This window comes from Gadus morhua, chromosome 10, assembly GCF_902167405.1.
Source record: "Gadus morhua chromosome 10, gadMor3.0, whole genome shotgun sequence".
NCBI lineage: Eukaryota > Metazoa > Chordata > Actinopteri > Gadiformes > Gadidae > Gadus > Gadus morhua.
In genome coordinates, this window is record NC_044057.1 from 6,159,039 (window position 1) to 6,181,224 (window position 22,186).

The 22,186-nt window shown below is 48.1% G+C and overlaps 1 protein-coding gene across 1 annotated transcript in view; it reads right to left on the bottom strand.

Moving 5' to 3' along the window:
- Positions 1 to 3,861: 3,861 nt before the first annotated feature.
- The window catches only part of psd2 (pleckstrin and Sec7 domain containing 2), a 19,979-nt gene continuing 1,654 nt past the window's right edge, over positions 3,862 to 22,186 (bottom strand). Inside the window, exons 1-13 of the mRNA XM_030367466.1 lie at positions 22,122 to 22,186; positions 18,111 to 18,302; positions 16,982 to 17,062; positions 15,888 to 16,039; positions 15,018 to 15,078; positions 12,661 to 12,751; positions 12,527 to 12,570; positions 12,038 to 12,228; positions 11,109 to 11,179; positions 10,373 to 10,530; positions 9,925 to 10,069; positions 8,568 to 8,711; positions 3,862 to 6,829 (exon numbers count right to left, since the gene is read on the bottom strand). The exon at positions 22,122 to 22,186 is cut by the window's right edge and continues 1,654 nt beyond it. Of these exons, the coding sequence (XP_030223326.1) occupies positions 6,599 to 6,829; positions 8,568 to 8,711; positions 9,925 to 10,069; positions 10,373 to 10,530; positions 11,109 to 11,179; positions 12,038 to 12,228; positions 12,527 to 12,570; positions 12,661 to 12,751; positions 15,018 to 15,078; positions 15,888 to 16,039; positions 16,982 to 17,062; positions 18,111 to 18,302; positions 22,122 to 22,171 (1,611 nt within the window). The 5' untranslated portion in view covers positions 22,172 to 22,186 and the 3' untranslated portion in view covers positions 3,862 to 6,598. The remainder of the gene's footprint in view (positions 6,830 to 8,567; positions 8,712 to 9,924; positions 10,070 to 10,372; positions 10,531 to 11,108; positions 11,180 to 12,037; positions 12,229 to 12,526; positions 12,571 to 12,660; positions 12,752 to 15,017; positions 15,079 to 15,887; positions 16,040 to 16,981; positions 17,063 to 18,110; positions 18,303 to 22,121) is intronic.

Genomic DNA, 22,186 nt, shown 5'->3' on the forward strand with positions numbered 1-22,186 from the left:
GAAGCCTCCTGTAGGCCACACTAAGAACTGGAAATCAAAAAGAAAAGTCACGTTCCTCTTCTCTTTTCCCTTCTCCCCCATTGGCCAAATATAGTCTGCATCTGCTTATCGACTTCACTTTTTGCCTCACTCGAAAAGCACTTTTTTCCTTCCTCCCAAAGTTTCAAAAGGTTGTCTTTTCTCCTTGCAGAGAGTTATTAAAAGGGGCGAGGCTAAATAGGCTGTTACGTCTGTGACCACGACATGATGTCCACCGAATCATGCAAACTTCTTCAGTCATTTCGGGTCAGTGAGGTGGTGACTCTTGCACGTTACACTAAAGTGCGGGAAAATTCACACACAAGGTTTAATGACAAAGAGCAGAGAGATCTCTTGTCGATCACATGACTACTGTCAGCTGTGTCACAGCTCTGTCAAGAGCGGAAAACAGAACAATCTTCTGGGCATATTCTTCACTAACACGTTTGACGAGAGCTTTCTTCCCAGACACTCATCCACACTCAGTGGGGCCTGCAAGGGTCTGGCTCTGCCAGATTAGGAACTACAAAGATGGCCGTGCATGCACTCGGGTGCATTTAAAAAAATAAGAGAATGATCGTTAAAATGGTGCAAACGAGATGCAGTCTAATCTAGACTATAGGAGTGTGCACAGAGTCCTACTTAAAAAAAAACAGGAGGTGACCTTGCAGCCATGTTGCATAGGCCTACCCACAATGCACCCTGATCTGTATACAAGGATTCAAGTTCAAAATGGAAGGTTATTTTCTCACTTTCAGACGTGTTTGCTTTGAAATGTCAGTTATCGAGTGGTGCGGTGTCACCGCGGCTCGGAGCAGCGTGCGCGCGGCAGAGGACACGCCGAAGGGAGGAGGCTGGGAATGACCTATTAAGCGTAATATAAGGCAATCGCGATAACTTCCGAGGCCCTAGTCAAAACCCCCTACTCTGCGACTATTTTTCCTTAGAACTGCTGTGCTTGCTACTACTCCTGTTGATGTGTGTTTCTTTTAATGATTTTGTCGGACACGCGTATGGTGATGCGAATCTGGTAACGGTCTTATCAATCAATGATCAAACCAGTCCTGGAAACGTTTTACTGGTCAAATATTGTTGCATGTGGTCCATGCACAAAACTAGTACTGTTGTCATGGCTACATTTGTAGGTGTGTTTGTGTGTGTGTGTGAGTGTGTGTGTGTGTGTGCGTGTGTGTCTATTGATCTGCTTATCATTGCAGTGTGCAACATGGGACTATTCATGGCTGATGTATCTGACTGTAATGTAACACATGTTCAAATCGAAATATCACCCTTCTGTCTGGCTTTGCTCTAGCAAACCCTTTCAGACGGCCGACTCCAAACAACCACAAGGTGTTCCACACACTGGCCCACCGCGCAAGTGCTGGCGATTTTCTATTTTGTTTGTTTTTGATTTCTTTTGAACCAGCCATTTACACTTCCAGATGCTCGCACAGCCAATCAGAGCCTCTGGTCCAAGCCAAGCACTCTATGACACATCAGAAACAATGGAGAGAATGCAGTGGTTGAGTTCCCCACGTCCTCCGTTTGCACAGATTATTATAACTAGGGTCCATCATGTTTGCAGACTGTATAGGCTACTGTTGTGTGTAGTAAAAAAAAAAAAGGAATGGTACCTGAAATGTTTTTGAAGACATTATGAATATGATGTTGGAAATTAATCCTGGAGCTGAAGGGGTGGGTTCCATGCACAAAAACCATATCCATGTCACCATATGGTCAGATCCCCTTACCATCCCCCTATGAAATGATATGTTGTATCTTTCAACAAATATTTTATCTGTGGCGTGTGTGTATATAAATATATATATATAAATATATATATATATATATATGGTTTGTTATATATGATGCTCCTCCTTTCAAAAAAATATACAATGTTAACAGGAAAAACATATTGCTGTTTTTTTCCTTCGTATTTTATACTTACAGAAAGCATTGAATAAAAAAATGGATAAATACTTGCACTTTAGATATATTAAGAAAAATTAAAAAATCTGCATATTATTTTTGATAGGGATCTCACATTCAAAGAGTATAAATTGCAGGCTTTGTGACTATTGCTGGACAGAGATGTACTGAGTTGTACTTATTGAAATATATTTTGTCTGTGTGTCAGAAGGGTTACTAAAGTAAATTGCATGATTAAGTAGTGCTACACCGATATTGTTCCTTTTTTCTTTTTCTTTTGGTAAAAACGTCTGAAAAACTGTGATAACAATCCTCTTGTATCATGTCCCCCCTCCTCTCCGCGCCCGGCCCCTGATCTCCCCACCTTCTAGAGTATTCCCCAGTGGAATACGGCCTTTTTCCCTGACATGAAGATGGTGCTTACTTTGGCTTTGACATCCAGCTCATCCTAAAACATCCTAACATCATTCTAACTGGCGTCATCACTCCTCATTTATTTCTGTTTATGTACTCTCACTACCTTATTAAATTTCCTTTGATGGCAAAGAAAGGCTGTGTTGTTTTGTACGTTGCTGTTTGTTTTGATGTTGAGGAAGCTGTCGTCTGAATAACCGCGCAATAAAGAGTCCATTCCACGTGTCCGTGTCTCTTCACCGCTGCACCGTCCGACCCGCTTCAGAACCAAGGACTTCAAAGTAAAAGTTCTGCCCAGATCCGATGTATGTTTGACCTTAATCAGGGTCATAGATCAACTCAGGTGAACCCAGGACTTTGTTGGGACAGTGCCTAGTGTAGCGCTAAGCATAGCCGCTAGTCATTTAGCAGACACATTTATCCAAAGCGACTAGGGGGGGGTAAAGGCATCTTGCACCAGGCATAGGAACCAAACATGTGGGGTTTCCCTGGAGGTCATGCTGCTACACTATTCTGCCCCAACCCACCCACTGAGAAACGAAACCCAAGGACACTCACAACTTAAGTCCCTTCTCCATGTCACGGCCCTATAGGCTTATAGTCTTCCATTGCTTTCTAATGTACCCCTGCCCTATTTTAAGCTGACAGAGGTGTATATAAGCTATCGTTAACCACACCTGACTACTGAACGTACACTGCTGCTACCCAGGGTCCTCTCAGTCTGGTTTCTATAGGTCTGCATTATTTTTTGATATTTTGGAAGGTATGGCAGAGAGAGGGGGGCACATGCTTCGAAGGACCATGGGTAGGAATCGAACCCGGTTCGCTGTGGTAAGGACTGGGCCTAAATGGTACGCGCTCTAACCGGTGCGCCACCGGGACGCACCAGGCCTTCATTATTGTGTGAGATATGTTAATGTAATCCCATATGAGTCAGATTGTCTTTCATAGATGGCTTTAGCCTTGATGTCAGTATGTTTCTGCTGGTCCACCCAGCTGTTGCACATTCCTTCCATGTGTCCATCACAACAACACAACTCATCAAATCTCACTTAAGTGTTAAGTCTTTTGACATTGTGCTGATTGTGATGAAGTGCTAGGCTACAGAAACACACCTGAATCAGGTTATCCTGCTCCCTGTATATCATATTGAAGATCTATATATTATTGAAGAGCAAGTGCAATGGGTGCCGTAATGGGTTAGGTTAGTTAGGTTCTCTGTTCCTCTTCCTCCATCACACAGACCTCTGCAGGTTTTTATTTCCATTGTGATACAAAGGAGTACCAAATAACCATTCTGATTTATTTAATAAATAAATAAATACATTAGATGAGTATTTATAAAGAATCTCAGGCTAACATAACCTCAAATGATGATGAATTTCAGAGAGATTAATCGTGTCGTTTCGGCTCTTCCAGAGCCGGTGAGGAATCAATCAGGATCAACTTTCAGATAAAACATTTGAGGCGGCAGAAATAAAGAAACACATCACAACCATGTGTATAAAAGCTTACTTTATGAAGCACGGACTACCCAGTAAATATGTCCTTTACATTAGTTTGGTATCCAGGCCGGAAACACATCGGATATACAAACAAATGGACAACCAAATAAAGAACAAAAAGTATGTTCAACGGTGACATCGAAGCGCCTTAGTTGTCATTTCCTTAAATAAACAAATCAACAGTTTCAATATTATTTTTTCGCTCACAATCTATGTTACAGCACAGGCCTACCCTAGCACGACAGCCAAAGTGACTACAAGGGGTGTATATATATATGTACATATATATATATATTCTTACGAGTCCGCTTTAGAAAAGGGGAGAAGGTCCGTTCGGGAGATCTGGCGACTCTTCGACTGGAATATACAAACCATGTGGTCCAGCGACTCATCAGAATCCAGATGTAATGTTTATTCACTGTCCAATCCCCCCGCCTCAGAGAAGCCTAGAGTCGGAGGGTAAGTGCCATAGCTTCCACCAGGCCCAGGTGTCCAACTCCCTCTCCTGTCCATGGGGGCCAGTGGCAGGTGGGGAGGGGGGGGGGGTAGGGTTGGGGTAGAGGGGGCATAAGCTGAGCCGATCTACAGTTGTGTCAAAGCTATATTCATAAGAGAATCATACCTGCGTGTGTGTGTGTGCGTGTGTAAAAGCGACGGTGATCAGTTAAGGTGCTTATCAATTGCAGTACCTTCAGACCCCAGCCCACCCCATCGCCTCTCGATCAGAAGAGGTCAGCTTCCAAACCGAAAACACTTTGAAAACCACCTTGGTACAAAGAAACCAAAAAACAAGAAGAGACTCAATGTGTCCCAGGTCCCCCCTTTGTCTATAAAAGAGCTCCTTCCTCGTCAGAAGCAAAGGTCCGCCCTCCTCCTCCTCGCCATGATGAAGAGCTGGTGTCTGTGGTAACGCCGTCGGTGGATCCCCAGAGATAGGTCACCCTCGCCAGTCTGATCAGCAGGCCCGCTGCTAAACCAACCTACCAGACAACAGTAAAAAAACACCCGCTCCGCGCCTTGACCTCTACACTCTGACACCGTCGTAACGTCGTAAATACCGCCAGCGATACGCGGTCTGCGCCCCAGTGTCCTCGGACAAAACACTCTAATGAATAGACGTGTCCGACAGCGGTCTCCAAACGTCTCCGCACAGAAGGAGAAACACAGCGGGTCTGTGGGGACTGACGGCGGTGAGGTCTTTCATCGTTTCATTAGCGAGTTGATTTGTGTTATGTAGCTGGCAGTAAACCATTTTACGTTTGTGTAAGAAGTCCTACTTCACACATACACATGCTGAATAGCGGTTCAAACATGTCATCTTACAAAGGAATGAAACCCTGGTTCCCTGATGTTACCACCCTGTTCTCTCTGTAGAAACCCTGTCTCAACTGCAAGCACTTAATGGCATGCATACATGCAGTGTGTGCATTCTCTCTCAATCACACACACACACGCAAAGATGTTTGCACACACAAAACCCACGGGGGCGTAAACAGAACACCCACACAAAACATTACACATAAACACCATCCAGAAGCACACACTTTTGTCCGGGTTCAATCGTAGGCCTTCCACACATGAGTTTCCTGTTCGATTCCGGCTCGGAAGCTGAGCAGAGACCTCCAGGAAGTCTCGGGGGGTCTCTGGCCCACCCGGGGCTCAGCTGCTTCCTTCCTCCACGACGCTGACCACCGTGACCTACACAAAATAAAACAAGTCCACGGCAGAGGGATCTCTTTATCCAAATTAGAACCCACAGACCGCTCGGAGTCCCTGTCAGATTCACATGATTCTGGAGACAGGAGTGACGAGAGTAGAATGCATATTGCTGCTGTACATCAAGGCTGCAGAAACACAACCCCAGACGTTATGACAAAGCCACTCTGCAGGTCTGGGTCATTACATTGTGAGAACCAGGAACATTTCACAAGCTTCAACGACACGTTCTAAACAGTGGTATATAGAGTGCAGGTGATTTCAAGCAAGGCAGGAATGTGTGGCTGTGGCCAAAGATTGTTCTGGGTGGTTCATGTGCGTAAGGGTCAATCAAATAGAAGAGCCGGGACGCGTGAGCCAATCCGATCGCGGGTCGACAATGTCTCCACGATATGAAATAAATAAATAAATAGGCTCCGCCCAGAAAGGGGGGGTCGTACTTCAATGTCCCGAAGTTCTTCCAGAGAGCAGCCATTGTTGTAGTTCTTTCATAAGATTGTTGACATCACGCAGCCACACACATACACACACCCACATGCACACACACACACACACACATACACACATTCACACACACGCACGCACGTGTCCACATACAAGCAGGTGAGCGGGGACGAGACAAAATGCTACAGTTATTCGCTTGTGGTCTGTCCAAAATCCAAACATAAAAAAATATCGTAACTTAAATCTGCTTCTACAAAGAAGGGGGCAGAGGCTGCTGCACAAATAATACTGACGACGTGGTTTCAGACAGAGTTATAGATCCGCAGTGATCACGTGGGACGTGCGTCCATAAGGGGAGGGGGGGGGGGGCTTCTTTTCAGACGATGGGGGTGGGGGGAGCGTTCTTCATACTTTGCTCAGGGAGCATCACCGTGGAGACGGAGACTCCACGACGAAAGGTTGTTCATCCATGATGTCACTGCTCAGCGCTCATTTAACAGAGTGGGGGGGTTGGCCCTGATGATAATGATGATGGGGGAGGCGGAGGAGGAAGGTGGGACAGGGGGGCCGGTTCAGCTCCGCTGCCCGGGGCCGGTGCGACCGGACGCGCGGCCGTTGGGGGGCCCCTGGGCGTGCTGGCTGATGGAGGGCGAGGACTGGGTCTTGCGGAGCAGAGCCCCCCCGGCGCGGGGCACCTCGGCCCCCGTGGCCAGCATCACGCTGGCCTCGATCTTCTCCAGGTCGTCCGTCTCCGCCCGCAGCTTGGCCTGCAGCAGCCCCATGTAGCTCTCGTAGCGCCCCTTCTGCTCACAGGGGGGGGGAGAGAACGGGGTGAGTGATGGGAGAGAGGGGGGGAGAGAGAGAGAGAGAGAGAGAGAGAGAGAACGGGATGAGTGATGGGAGAGAGAGAGAGAGAGAGAGAGAGAGAGAGAGAGAGAGAGAGAGAGAGAGAGAGAGAGAGAGAGAGAGAGAGAGAGAGAGACACACACAGACCGGGGGTTAATGATGGGAGGGAGAGAGAGTGACCAGGGTTAGTGATGTATATGCATATAAAAAGACTTATAGATCTATAGCTATCTATAGATATTGATAGCTATAGATCTATATGTATATAGATCATAGATATGATATGCCAACACAACCATCAGTGATTGGACCTCGTACATCCCATGAACAAACTACAACTATCCCAGTGACAAACAAGGAGACCATCAGAGACCATTACAGTGACAATCAGAGACCATCACAGACCATCACAGACCATCAGTGACCATCACACAGACCATCACAGACCGTCACACAGACCATCACAGTGACCATCAGTGACCATCACACAGACCATCACAGACCATCACACAGACCATCACAGTGACCATCACAGACCATCACACAGACCATCACAGACCATCACAGTGACCATCACAGGCCGTCACAGTGACCATCAGTGACCATCACAGACCATCACAGACCATCACAGTGACCATCACAGTGACCATCACAGTGACCATCACAGTGACCATCAGTGACCATCACAGACCGTCACAGTGACCATCACACAGACCATCACAGACCATCACAGTGACCATCAGTGACCATCACAGACCGTCACAGTGACCATCACAGTGACCATCAGTGACCATCACAGACCATCACAGACCATCACACAGACCATCACAGACCGTCACACAGACCATCACAGTGACCATCACAGTGACCATCAGTGACCATCACAGACCGTCACAGTGACCATCACAGACCGTCACATAGACCATCACAGTGACCATCAGTGACCATCACAGACCGTCACAGTGACCATCAGTGACCATCAGTGACCATCACAGACCGTCACAGTGACCATCAGTGACCATCAGTGACCATCACAGACCGTCACAGTGACCATCACAGACCGTCACAGTGACCATCAGTGACCGTCACAGTGACCATCACAGTGACCATCAGTGACCATCACAGACCATCACAGTGACCATCAGTGACCATCACAGTGACCATCAGTGACCATCAGTGACCATCACAGGGACAGTTGCACCAGCGATGCTCTACTGGTAGTGGATGAGGTGTCATACTTTATACATATTTATAAATATATACACTACCGTTCAAAACAGTTTTTAGCTTTGCTAACATAATTGCACAAGGGTTTTCTAAACGTCCATTAGAGGAGCGATGGGTGCTGGAAATGGGCCTCGGTACACCAGTAGATACTCCATAAAAATGTTACCACATTAACAATGTCTAGACTGTATTTCTGATTGATTTAATGTTATCTTCATTGAAGGCAATTCTAAGTGGGCCCAAACTTTTGAACTGTACTGTATAGATACATATATATGTGTGTGTGTTCTGTGTGAGGCGGCCCAGCGGCTCCAGACCTCGTAGGTGAGGTTGTGTGTGTGTGTGTGTGTGTGTGTGTGTGTGTGTGTGTGTGTGTGTGTGTGTGTGTGTGTGTGTGTGTGTGTGTGTGTGTGTGTGTGTGTGTGTGTGTGTGTGTGTGTGTGTGTGTGTGTGTGGGCCCCAGCAGACCTCGTAGGTGAGGTAGTGCTCCTTGATGCGGTACTCCTCCCAGGCGCGGCTCTTGGGGTCGGGGGAGGGCGGGCTCTTCCGGTGCTCCTCCAGCTCCTGGCTCATCTGCTGCAACTTGCTCTCGTGACTCAGCAGCTGCTCCTCCTGAGCCAATCACAGAAGCACAAAGTCAACTCAGCCCCCCTCCTAAAAACAGAGCCAATCGGATAGGACGTAATGAGCAAGTAGTGGGCGGGGCATAGCATCTCTTGTCGGCTGTTCATTAGAGAGCAGTGAAGCAGACACTGGTTTGAATTGGCATTCAGAGTGAAGCTTATTTCTACATATATGGAATTATAATGTATGAAAGGTGAACTGACTGTGTATGGTTTTTCTATTGTTTTGTCAAAGAAAATGTGTCATACGGTAATGTTAGATAAAGCTTATGACTGTGGAAGTGATTATTCTCTCATATTCTATTCTAATCTATCTATTCTAATTGTACTATACTATTCCATTATACACTGAGGTAAAGTGAATACACTTGCTCATGACACATAGTGATACACATTCACATTCCATAAACTCGGACCTGTACCCATGTGGTGAAGTGGTCTGTCACACAGCTCACCACGTCAACGGCCAGAGGCGTCAAACACTCACACACAGCAGCGCGCAGTGTGGAGGAGGGGCCTCGGTGTACAGATGGTGGATTGGATCACGGTGGAGGTGGTGTCTTAGGGTGTGGGTGCTGTATCTGGGCGCAGGTGGTGAATTAGGGTGTTGTTTCAAGGTGGAGGTGGAGTCTTAGGATGTGGGTGCTGTATCTGGGCGCAGGTGGTGAATTAGGGTGTTGTTTCAAGGAGGTGATGGAGGTGGTGTCTTAGTGTGTAGATGGTGCATTAGGGTGCAGGTGGTGCACTCGGATGGTGTTTCAGGGAGGACGTGAAGGTGGTGGATATGATGTATCTGTGTGTTGAGGTGGTGTATTGGGTTGATGATGGATGTGGGGTCTTAGTGTGCAGGTGGTGTACAAGGGGGGAGGTGAAATGGGGCAGGGTTTGAGGGAGGTGGTTGTGTTGGTTTATTAGTTTGAAAGTGGAGCATTATAGTTGCAGGTGGTGCAATACGGTGGTGTTTCAGGGTTAGGGTTCAAGGTGGAGGTGGTGTTCATGGCCTGGCTAGTGCTGTTCTGGGTGGTGTATCTAGTGCTGTCCTGGGTGGTGTATCTAGTGCTGTTCTGGGTGGTGTTACTAGTGCTGTTCTGGGTGGTGTATCTACAGCTGTTCTGGGTGGTGTATCTAGTGCTGTTCTGGGTGGTGTATCTACAGCTGTTCTGGGTGGTGTATCTAGTGCTGTTCTGGGTGGTGTATCTCACCTGCTTGAGCCTGGTCCCTGACGAGGGCAGCAGCGGCCGGCAGAACTTCTTCATGGAGCCGATGGCGGCGGGGAAGGCCGGCGCAGAGAACAGCGCCGCCACAAGGTTGATCCGGAAGATCCACGACATCATCTCCTCCTCGCTCCTGGAGGGAGGGGGGGGAAGGGGAGGGAGGTTAGGAGAGGTGGGGTGGAGAGGGGAGGGAGAGGAGAGGGGAGGGGAGGGAGGGGAGAGAAGGAGAGGGGAACATGAAGTTTTTTTGGCTCGTTTAGTTTCAAAATCTTGCCCTCTGTCACTCTCCTCTCACTCTCTAATGGTAGCCATAGCAACTATACCCACAAGACGGAGGGATTTTGCATGGTATGTTGTGTGTAGTGGCGGTAACGGTGTCGTGGTGCGTAGTCGTCGTGACGTAGGTGCTGGTGGTGTAGGTGTAGCTATGACTCACGGGGCCTGCAGCAGGAACACTCTCCAGTCGGACGTCTTGAGCTTCAGCACGTTGGGCCTCTTGCTGTAGTCGGTGGCGCGCGTGGCCAGGGCGTGGTGGATCCGGACCGCGTTCTTCAGGTCCGCCTCGGACAGATCGGCGTCCGGCTTGTATTCATCCTGGGGAGAGGGGAGAGTGGAGGGGGGAGAGGGGTGAAGAGAGGGGTGAAGGGAGAGGGGGGAGGAGAGAGGAGCATAGGTCTGGGGTGAGGGCCAGGTATTTCTGCTGCTGGATGGAGACCCTTTGCAGATGTGTGGTCTCTTGTGGCGTATGATGCTCTACAAGGCTGGGTTATGTAAAGGTTTGAACTGGGACAAAGGTCAGTTCTTGTTATAGCCTCTTAAGAAAACCCAAGATAGAGGATTTGGCTAAAATAACTATAAATTGGCCTGCTTCGTATAGCATTATATTATTTTGACACAATATATTCAATCAATTTATATTTATTTTCTGTCATCTCATGGGGCTTCACATCTGGCAGTACGTTGTTTCAACCAGCAGGGGGCGTCCAACCCAGGGACGTACAGAGGCCTGAATGCCTCGTCCCTCCCTCCCTCCCTCTCTCACACACACAGACAGCTGAGAGGCAGCTAGCCTAGCGCAGCGGTGCAGGCAGCTGCTAGGCCGCGCGTCCCGCTGTCACTGCGGCTGGCGAGGGGTTTCCATGGCAACAGGGCGACGGCAGAAGGTGCGGTACCTTCTGGAGATAGAGGATCATCCCCTTCAGAACCGCGTAGAACTTCTTCCATCCGCGACGACCCCTCGGGGCTGGGCGAGAGAGAGAGAGAGAGAGAGAGAGAGAGAGAACGAGAGAGAGAACGAGAGAGAGAACGAGAGAGAGAGGGTGAGAGAGAGAGAGAGAGGGTGAGAGAGAGAGAGAGAGAGAGAGAGAGAGAGAGAGAGAGAGAGAGAGAGAGAGAGAGAGAGAGAGAGGCAGAGAGAGAGAGGGAGAGGGAGGGAGAGGGTGAGAGAGAGGGTGAGAGAGAGAGGGAGAGAGAGAGGGAGAGGGAGAGGCAGAGAGAGGGAGAGGGAGAGGGAGAGGGAGAGGGAGAGAGGGAGAGGGGGAGAGGGGGAGGGAGAGGGGGAGAGAGAGAGAGAGGGAGAGAGAGAGAGGGAGAGAGAGAAAGAGGGAGAGAGAGAGAGAGAGAGAGAGTATAGAAATATATAATTAAGAGGTTGCTCGATAGAAACATTCACCAGGAAAAGATAGCGTCAGAAAAATATAAAGGGCCAAAAGCTGAATTGATCTCCTAATATAAGAGATTCCGCAGGAGATATATCAGCTTTGTTTCCCCCTCCCCATCACCTCCCCTTCCCCTCCCCATCACCTCCCCCTCCCCATCTCCTCCCCCTCAACCCCCCTCCCCCTCCCCCTCCCCATTACCTCCCCATCCCCATTACCCCCCCCAGGTAATTCATCAGCCATGACGATGTGCACCATTTCATAGTCTGACGCTTGTGTGTTTGTGCACGTGTGTCTGTGTTTATTTGAGTGCGTGCGCATGTGTGTCTGTGTGTCTTTGAGTGTGCCTGTGCATGTGTGTCTTTGAGTGCGTGTGCTTGTGTGTCTGTGTGTCTTTGAGTGTGTGTGTGCGCATGCATGTGTGTGTGTGTGTGTGTCCTCACTGCGCTTGCCGTCCATGTCGGCGTGGCTCTTGCGGCTCAGCACGCCGTGTTTGTACGTCACGGCGTTGAGCAGGATGGGGATGGCAATGAAGGGGTTATGGCCGTCCGTTACCCTGGCAACGCGCTTAGTGCCGCCCTCGCACTGCTCCTCCACCAGCTCAGACAGACTCTTCCTCAGCTCCTCCTCCTCCCTGGGAGCCCACACGCGCACACATAGTACCAAACACACACACACGCACACACAAACACACACACACACATTCGATTCTATAGGTTACTGCTATGTATAGTGTTTTCCATTGTAGCATTATATATACACATATATATAAATTAAATCATATTTACATATTAGAATATATAAATACACACCTAAATGTATACATATATAATTTGTATGTTACTGAATTCTAATCATACAGAGAAATAGACAAACTGAGAAATAGACAGACAGACAGACAGGCAGACAGACAGTAAATCTGTCATACTCACATCGCCCACTCCAGTTTCTCGTTCTTTATTGAGTTGTACAGCACCTGTGAAGCAGGATTCACATCTGATAAAGTCTTCATTTCAAATAGTATTCATACACCAGCAACCAGACATGGAACCTTAAATATAATAACCTTTAATAATTCTTTGGGGAAGTCTTTTCCGTTGTTCAGGCCGTCCAGATTGCCGATAAACTGCGTACAGGACATCTTCTTGCCGATGTTCTGTTGGCAACAACAACACAATAAGACCCGGAGGGACCCATGGAGGCAGAATTTACCAAGGATTTCTAGAAAACTGAGCTGAGGTGAACTTTCTCTGAACTGAGAATTTTAAGCAGGTCTCCGGCTCCCAACGGCCGCCGTCCTTTCCTTGTCCACTAGGAGGCAGTATTGCGCAGCTGTATCTCTGCCAAGGCTGCCTATCATTGCCAGACCGCTGATTTGTATCAGCTTTTCCTTTTATTTTTGGAGAGCCACATCTTATGAAATAGGATCAATGAGATTTATGGCTTCTAAAATACATGTATTCATAAGTTAAGAAAGTAGTACTATTCCAACCTGAAAAACCAAAAGCCAATACTAAACACTAGGCTGACTAGCGCAATCAATGATATTAACATAATTAATGACTGAATCAATGACATGGATTATGGATCCCTGATTGAACACCATGGAGCTAGGCACGTCTGGGTCTGGACTGCAGCCTGGATCAAAATTGCAGGGTTAATTAATGACAAACTATATCTATAATTAAAGGAGCACTCCAGGATTTAAAAAGTACGTCACTATTCGACCACTTTCAATACATATTCATGTATTCTTTGCCTCATTTTAATCGCCGCCCTAGTCTCGGCGTGGCACCGGCTCACTAACACAGACAACCAAGGGAATTAAACATCCGACTGAACTCTCCCCGTCCCTCTGACCCTCTCTAGCCCACGCCCGGCGTGGTTCATCTCTCATGCAGATTCATGCAGTCCCCTATCAAGGTGCAGCCTCTCGCTGTCACGTTGTGCCCCGCAGCCCTGTCCTCGTCAGCAACAGGTGGAGAGACGCCGGTGAGAAGGTGTTAGTACTACAAACATACTCACCACCTGCACAGGCAGGGAGGGGTGGGTCAGCAGGGGGGGGGGGAGGGGTTAAAAGAAACAGCATCAAAAGGGAGGAGAGAGAGAGAAAGAGAGAGAGCAGAACAGAGGAAGGACATCGGTTAAAGGAAGGGTTTATTCACCGTAAGGCGTCGCCACCGTACGACTGTGAGTGGATGAGCACAACACACAGAGCGGGAGGACGGAGGGAGGAATAGACTACAAACATGGCCGACGTGGGGGGAGACGAGGCGACAGAACAAGGTCGCCACTGATAGGGTGGAAGAGAGGATGAAGAGGGTAGGTAGAGGAAGAGAAGGGGGGAACGGAGAGGTAGAGAGAGGGTGAAGGTAGAGGGAAAGAGAGGAAGAAGAGGGAGCGGAGAGGAAGAGAAGGCTGATGGGAGAGGAAGAGAGAGAGAGAGGGGAGAGGAAGAGAATGAGAGGGGAGAGGAAGAGAGAGGATGAGGAGAGGAGTGAGGAAGATAAGGAGAGAGGGGAGCTGGAGAGCGAGGATCAAGCGGGAACGGAGAGGAAGAGAGAGCAAGAGGGGAGAGGAAGAGAAAGAGGAAGAGAGAGGGGAGAGAAAGAAAAAAAGAGATAGAAAGAGAGCAGGGGAAAGGAGAGGGAGAAAGGATGAACTCAGAGGGTGAGGGAGATGGAGAGGTGAAACAAGAGAACACAAATGGAAACATGCCACATCGACGATAAACGCTTTTCTGCTAAGCTCTCGGCTTCCTCAAACAGTGATGCTCCTAATAATAACGGGATGTGAAACGGTAACTATGGAACAATAATATTGTGCTCCAGATTGGGAAACAAATAACAGTGCTGCCACGTTGCCTCTGCTCGCTCTGAGGAGATCTGATCAGTCCATTGTTCCTCTGGGCTCGGCTGCTCAGCCCTGGCGTCTCCAGGCATGATTCCACGTTGTGATGACAACGTGGAATACCGCCACACGAGGTCCCAGACCTGACACTCACCTGACCGCTGGGTCATGTGACCACACAAGAACGGATCTGCCCTCTGAATCAGGCGCTAAGGCCTTTGATCGGGGCAGAGCTTCTGTATGTCAACATGGGAGCGATCCAAAGAGAGGAGGGGGGGGGGGGGGGGGGAGGAGGAGGGAGGAGGAGGGAGAAGGGAGGAGAAGGGAGGAGGAGGAAGAGGAGGAGGGAGGCAGAGGAGGGAGGAGCAGGAAGGAGGAGGGAGGAGAAGGGAGGAGGAGGAAGAGGAGGAAGGAGAAGGGAGGAGGAGGAAGAGGAGGAGGGAGGAGCAGGGAGGAGGAGGGAGGAGGGAGGAAGAAGGAGAAGGGAGGAGGAAGAGGAGGAGGAGGGAGGAGCAGGGAGGAGGAAGAGGAGGAGGGAGGAGCAGGGGAAGAGGGAGGAGGCGTTTGGTCCGTACATGTCCGTGCAGGTCGGTGTTCAGCAGCATCAGGGCGCAGGTTAATGTGTGAGCTCCGTCTGCAGGCACACAACAAGACACACCTGAGGGCGGGTCGCTGTCAGGGCGGGCAGCCGCCGCCGACGACACATGCACGCACACGGACCCACAAACGTCACACCCACTGTAGGCCCGGGCAGGCACGGGCTCACCGCAGGGGCTCAGGTAAAGGGGTGGGGTTGAGCAACCTGGTGTGAGTGTGATTAGCCGTTTGAAAAGCAGCCTTCTCGTGTGCTTTAGTGGCATCCCACGTGAGAGTGTCCACCTAGATGTACGGATAGATCAGCAACATTTGGTACAGTCCACTGGGTAGACTGGTGGACTGGTCTATCCAGCACACAACAGGTCGACACGCTGGCTTGTGATGTCACTGCACCACAGGAAAAGGCAGGGTTTCAAACAGTGGTAACGGCTGATCACTCTCACACCGGGTGGCATAACATCACCGCTTTAACAGAGAACATCGTGTTCTCTGTTTCCCAAGTAATCAGATATCAAGATACCAGGAACACTCAATATTTACTTAATACTAAAACCGGTTAAATATGGTTCAAGTGAGAATAAAGTGAGAATTGATTTGGAGTTATGGTGTTCGATGTGCTATCACAACAAGGGTTATAACTCGGAGAGGTCGATTAAATATGATAAATATATCAAAAGCTGTATACAAGCAGTGATATTAGTGTACACAAAATGTGCATGGACAACAAATTACACAGTATCTAGAATGTAATTATTATGCGTACATTAAACTGTTTCATCATCCTCCTCTTCATCATCATCATCATCACCCCCCCCCCCCCCCTCCCCACCACGCCCCGCCCCTAACCTTCGTCACGCTCGCTGTCCTCCTCTTCGTCACCCTGGCCTTCGGACGACGCCATCTGGGGGTTGCAGTGACAGAAGCGCTTGGAGAAGTGAACCAGCACCCTCTCTCTCTCCTGGGTCTCCCCCATCAGAGGGAAGGCCTTCAGGAACATCCTGCACACACACACACACACACACACACACACACACACACACACACACACACACACACACACACACACACACACACACACACACACACACACACACACACACACACACATACACACACACACACACACTCTAAGGTTATATTTTTATGCTCTGCTCAATCTCGGATTAAGTTATTACAACACATTCAATCTGACATGTGAGAGACATACAGTATCTTTATGATATTAATATTGCGACTATCCATCATTGCTGACACTGTGTATTACGCAAGTGCATATTTAGTACCACAACTGATGTACTCAAACTTGTAAGAAAATATTTAGAAATCGTTTGAAAAATGTCGAATACGGTGACGAAATGAGAGACTTGGCTTTGAAATACACAAAGAACTGTCATGGAAATGGAATGGAATCGACGTCAGGTCGGTGGGCTGAGTCTCCGGTTGCACGCGCCCTGCAGTGTGTGTTGCAGCCGCAGCACCAACTCACTGAGTAGTGTCAGGACTAGTGTTACATCAGCTGGGGTAACACACCAGGCCCGGAGGGACAGGTAGGAGAGTAGGATGACAGGTATGAGGCAGCAACATACACACACGCACACCTTTACACACAAACACACACACACCCGCACCTTGACACAAACACACGCAGACAAACACACACCTTCTCACACACACACACACACACACACACACACACAAGCATACCCAAAAACAAGCACACAGACACACCAACACACACACGCTAACGCACATGGACGACGCAGGCCAGAAAAAAACGGGGATTACAAGTTGTGTTGTGTAAATGTGTGCACCTTGACTACACTGTGCTGAACTCTAGCGCAATTTGGAACAAGAGATTGACAAACATGACAAATCTTGATCGATACACATGTCAAATGTGCTCATTCACACGCGCCTGCAGGAAGCGAGTTAGACATTACCTCAGGGCCCTGTCCAGAGACAGACCCGACAGGTCAAAGAAGCTCAGGTACTCGGACGCCACCAGCTGGCTGAAGTCGTTACTGAAGGGAGAGAGGGAGAGAGGGAGAGGGGGGGAGAGAGAGAGAGAGCAAGGGAGAGAGGGAGAATTTCATATTGATGTATACCAGGTCATACAAACATGGGGACTGGGAGAGGGCATTATTAACATGTAGAAACATTTAGTGGTTTAGCCAAAATGAGTTGCGATCAAGATGTAGGTATTTTTCTGGCCGTGACAACGTACAGAAAAACTCCACTCAAACTCTGAACAAAGGATCCCCACCCGTGGTGTGTTCAGATTTGTCTATGTGTGCGGTTGGCTCTCCCAGACACTGAGAGGGTCTTAGGAGTCCTGAGATGAAAAAGGTGGAAGAGAAACCGCTGCGGACTACAAGACGTGACGGACGGCTAACAGGATCGCCCCGCTGACACTAGGGCTGGGTGATATGGACCGAATCTTCTATCACGATGCATGTAATTTCATATATCCATAACAGTATACATCAAGATATACAGTAGTACGTTTTCTGTCAATTCTATGAAAAAAATGTCTACCCAGAATAACCACAACCACATCATAACTAACTTTTAGTAATCCGATATTCTAAATACAAACTAGAGTTACTTTCTCCTTTCGCCTTATATGAGACTCTTGTTTTGCCTCAGACGGTTACGGGACGTTTGTTCTGTTTCACGCTCCTCCATGTTTGTTTCTGTATTAGTCTCGTACGCTTAATGGACGTAAAGCAGGGGCAGAATGACGTAAAGTAGAACAGCAACAAGGAAAATATCAACGGATAGACATTTCTCACTGGCCCCTGAAACGCATTCACATTGAGGGGATTTTCCAGACGCTTTTATCCAAAGTGACTTTTAACCCTTCATTCACACATCCACACACCGACGGCGGAGTCAACCCCTCAGGGCGACAGCCAACTCATCAGGAGCAGTCAGGGCGAGGCGTCTTGCTCAGGGACACCTCGACACTCACAGCTAGGAGCAGGCGGGGATCGAACTAGCAACCTTCCGGTTACCGGTCAACCCTCTACCTCCTGAGCCACTGCAGCTCCGGTCCGTCCCGGGACCTACTTCTTGCCGAGGTGTCGGGCGACGTCGCAGCGCTTGAAGCCCTCCAGGTGGAAGAGGCGTTTGGCCAGGCGCCGGGCGGCCTCACAGTCGGCACGGCAACCGTTGGCCAGCGTGTCTGTGCTGCCGACGCGCTCCAGACGCTCCGGCTCGCAGTCGTCCGTCTCCGACAGCCCATCCGTGAGGTCCGTATCACTGGGGAGCACGCACACACACACACACACACACACACACACACACACACACACGTACACACACACACACACACACACACACGTACACACACACACACACACACACACACACACACACACACACACACACACGCACACACACACACATGTACCCATAAACACACACACACGCACGCACAGAAAAACACACACACACACAGACACACGCCCACAAAACCATTTGCAACAACAGGTTATTATTCAGTTGGAGGGGAACTTGAGAGTTTAAAATGGACTGCTTTACATATGGCCCCAGCTGTATGAGATGGCTCAACAAAGGAGAGAAGGACTTTTGAACATGGACTCCCCTCCATGTTTCACCATTTATCAATGATCGGATGGACGCCAATGTAAATGGAATAATATAACTTTTAGTCATCAGCATTTCAATTGATAAATGTTGGAATACTCAGTTTTTATAATAGCATTTCAAGATAAATGCATCATTTCATAATTTAGATTTCTGCAAAACCTTGATGAAGTTCGTGGAACAGTTTTAATGAGCAAATTACATTTTTGACATCCTGAGCAGGCTGTGGCAGTGGGAGTATTTTTCCAGCATAATTGCTTAAAGCAAAATGTAAACGGTGCTAAATGACCCGAAGACTGCACATCCTATCACTTGGGTTTCCTGTTTTCTGATGGGTTTATCGGTGGCTTTCCGAGAACAGAGCCGTTTCCCCAGATGATCTCTTTGGACCCCGGGGTAAAAGCAGAAACATGTTCTGCAAGTCGTCATTATTTTTAAATCAGGGATATTCATAGCCTCCATTTCACACTTTGAGGAAGGGATGTCTGGACAAGCTATTACAGTGTTATTACCGGTCCTGTTTAAATAAGTCAATGCAACACACAATCTAATCTTGTATAATCGACCCATTCACATTTACCTTGGGCCACTCAACATGTATCCTACCACAGCTACTGCACGCTAATAGGTATAAACAGAGCTCTGGTGAGGTATAAACTAACCTTTTGATAATAAAACCTAAATATTAATCTGAAATAACCAAAGCAAAAACCTTACCATGCCAGGTCAAGTTTAAAGTCCAAAGATAACCTACAATTCAATATCGCAATTTAATTTGAAGCAAGATTACACATAATATTGACAATTCTCAACCTAGACAATTAGGCAAATGCTTTTTTATTTAGAATACCCTGAAGACAATGCATCAGTTAGTTTTAAATGTTTAACAATGTTACAGTCTAGGGTGAAATATCGTCTGGCGTACTAGACTAACAGACAAGCCCTTTGGAATCAGTGGAGCGATGTTAAGCCAACAGCTAAGACTCTAAACGTAGCTCTGGTAGCACGCGGCTAGCAGCAGCAGACAGCTAATGGAATATTCAATCATTTCAAAGCACAGCGAGGGCGGTCTCCTGGGTCCCACACAAGGACATGGATACCGAGGTCAGTGGATACACACCACACACACACACACACACACACACACACACACACACACACAGTGCTCCCCAGTGGATTTGGTCAGGGAACCGGAATAATCACTGGGAACCTTTGAAGGCGGATTAAAATAGGGAGGTGGACGCTGCTTGATGCCTGAGACCGGCCTCACGCAACATTTGGTTTCATTAAACTCTCGTTTGTCCTTGATTTATCCCTCAGACCAACATCAACATCTCCAACGGTGATGTGGTGGGCAGGGTCTAGGTGAAAGTTAGATCTAGGTACGAGGTTAAAGTGAGTTTAATCTCTCCCAAGCAGCTCCATTCAGTCTGACATAAAACCCCCAACAGTGTCCACTGTGAACTGTCTGTCCAGCGTATCTTCATAACCCAGATCAGATCACTGGTCCGACCCCACCCAAAGTAATTACATCATCTGATTGGCAGTGCATATGAAAATAGAAAATGTATTTATGTCAACTGCCAATCAGACGGCTCCGTCTCTCAAAACCTGGCGCAATCCCGTCTGTGATTGTCCGGCTCCTGAGTTCCCGTGTCAGCATTCCCTGCTGATGATTCAGATGGTTTGCTTTTTTACATAAACTGATTAGGCCAATCGTATTAGGCCTACTCAATTCAATATGCACCCTAGTGTTTTGCTGGTGATCTACTGCAGGTCGCCATGGATACAACGGAAGCTGTGTGTGTGTGTGTGTGTGTGTGTGTGTGTGTGTGTGTGTGTGTGTGTGTGTGTGTGTGTGTGTGTGTGTGTGTGTGTGTGTGTGTGTGTGTGTGTGTGTGTGTGTGTGTGTGTGTGTGTGTGTGTCTCTTTGTGTGCGGCATATGTGTGTGTCTTTGTGTGTGTGACCTGTGCTTGAGCAACATGGGAGAAAGAGAGGCTAAATTGTATTCTGCTGTGACACTCTCCATCATATGGCCGTCACATGGACCTGAGAAATGGCCCGGATCCCACAATCCCACCGCACACAGGCACACACACACACAAACCTATATCGTTAAGCCGAGCCATAAACAATATCCAGTCTACCGGTTCACCATCAAATTGCCTTGGGCTGTCTGACTGGATTAATTCAGCAGGCGGCCTGACTTAGACCTCCTCATCAATCATTCAATTCAACGCTCATATCAGGCAGGGGGGGGGGGGATAAGGCTGTCTCCTCAATGATGCCCGCTGCCAATGATAGGACAACTCACTTTCACACACACACACACACACACACACACACACACACATACACAAACACGAGGGAGTGCCCACACACACAAATACCCACACCCACACACACATATACAAACCCACACACACATACCCACACACAGCTGTATAGTGAGAGAGACAATCATATCGAATCCTCCTAAATCCTTTTCAAATTTCCTATTTACCCAACGCACTGGTTCATATCCCATGTCCCCAGGCCTCATATATTCCACTACTTCAAGGGGTGTGTGTGTGTGCGTGTGCGTGTGCGTGTGTGTGTGTGTGTGTGTGTGTGTGTGCGTGAGAGAGAGCAACAGAGGGCAAGATGCTGCACGTCAGTGACTACCCGGTTTGTGTGTCACCCTTCGGCCTCCCCACACCCACTAGGTGTGCCTCTGTGGGGTGTGTGTCTCTTAATTGCATGTTTAGATGTTGGATCACATGACCTTCTCCCCCACACACACACACACGTGTATTGACACAATATTAACACTGGGCTTTTATAACAGACAGAATTGTGGTTCTCAGAAGACCTTAGTGTGTGTGTGTGTGTGTGTGTGTGTGTGTGTGTGTGTGTGTGTGTGTGTGTGTGTGTGTGTGTGTGTGTGTGTGTGTGTGTGTGTGTGTGTGTGTGTGTGTTTCTCTAGACTGTGGCCACATTGGACTGAGACTGCTGCTTATCAATTGCAGCATAACAATTGCTAGTCTGTGGAAATATTATGGTGCTTGAATTGTGTGTTGTCACGTCTGTCGTTCATTCACCCTTATGGTAAACAAATAGAGGGCCCACACGTATAATTAAATTTGCCGTTCGACTACAATTAGTCTGTGCGCAGAGCTGACAATGACGTTATTGCGAGTTAATAGTTATTTTTTTATAGACATTGCAGAACGGCTGGTCGAGGTTCAAAGAGCAAGTTTAATTGTGACGAGGATAACAGTTAAACAACTCAACATCCAAATAAAAACGACAGCTTGAGATCAGTCCAGGTTTCACTGCCTTTATGCTACTTAAGGGTATGATCCGACTCGGATCGATTCCATAATCAATCAGTTTTGCTTTGACGCGCAGCGTAAACCGAAGTTCCAACTAGAATGGGAAGCCAGAAGAGCAACATCCATCAACGGTAAAAGATAAAAGTATAAACTTACAGAAGTTGAAGTAAAAAGTCAAAATGAACATCATATTCCTGGTTCCACATCGTCGGTGGAGCACC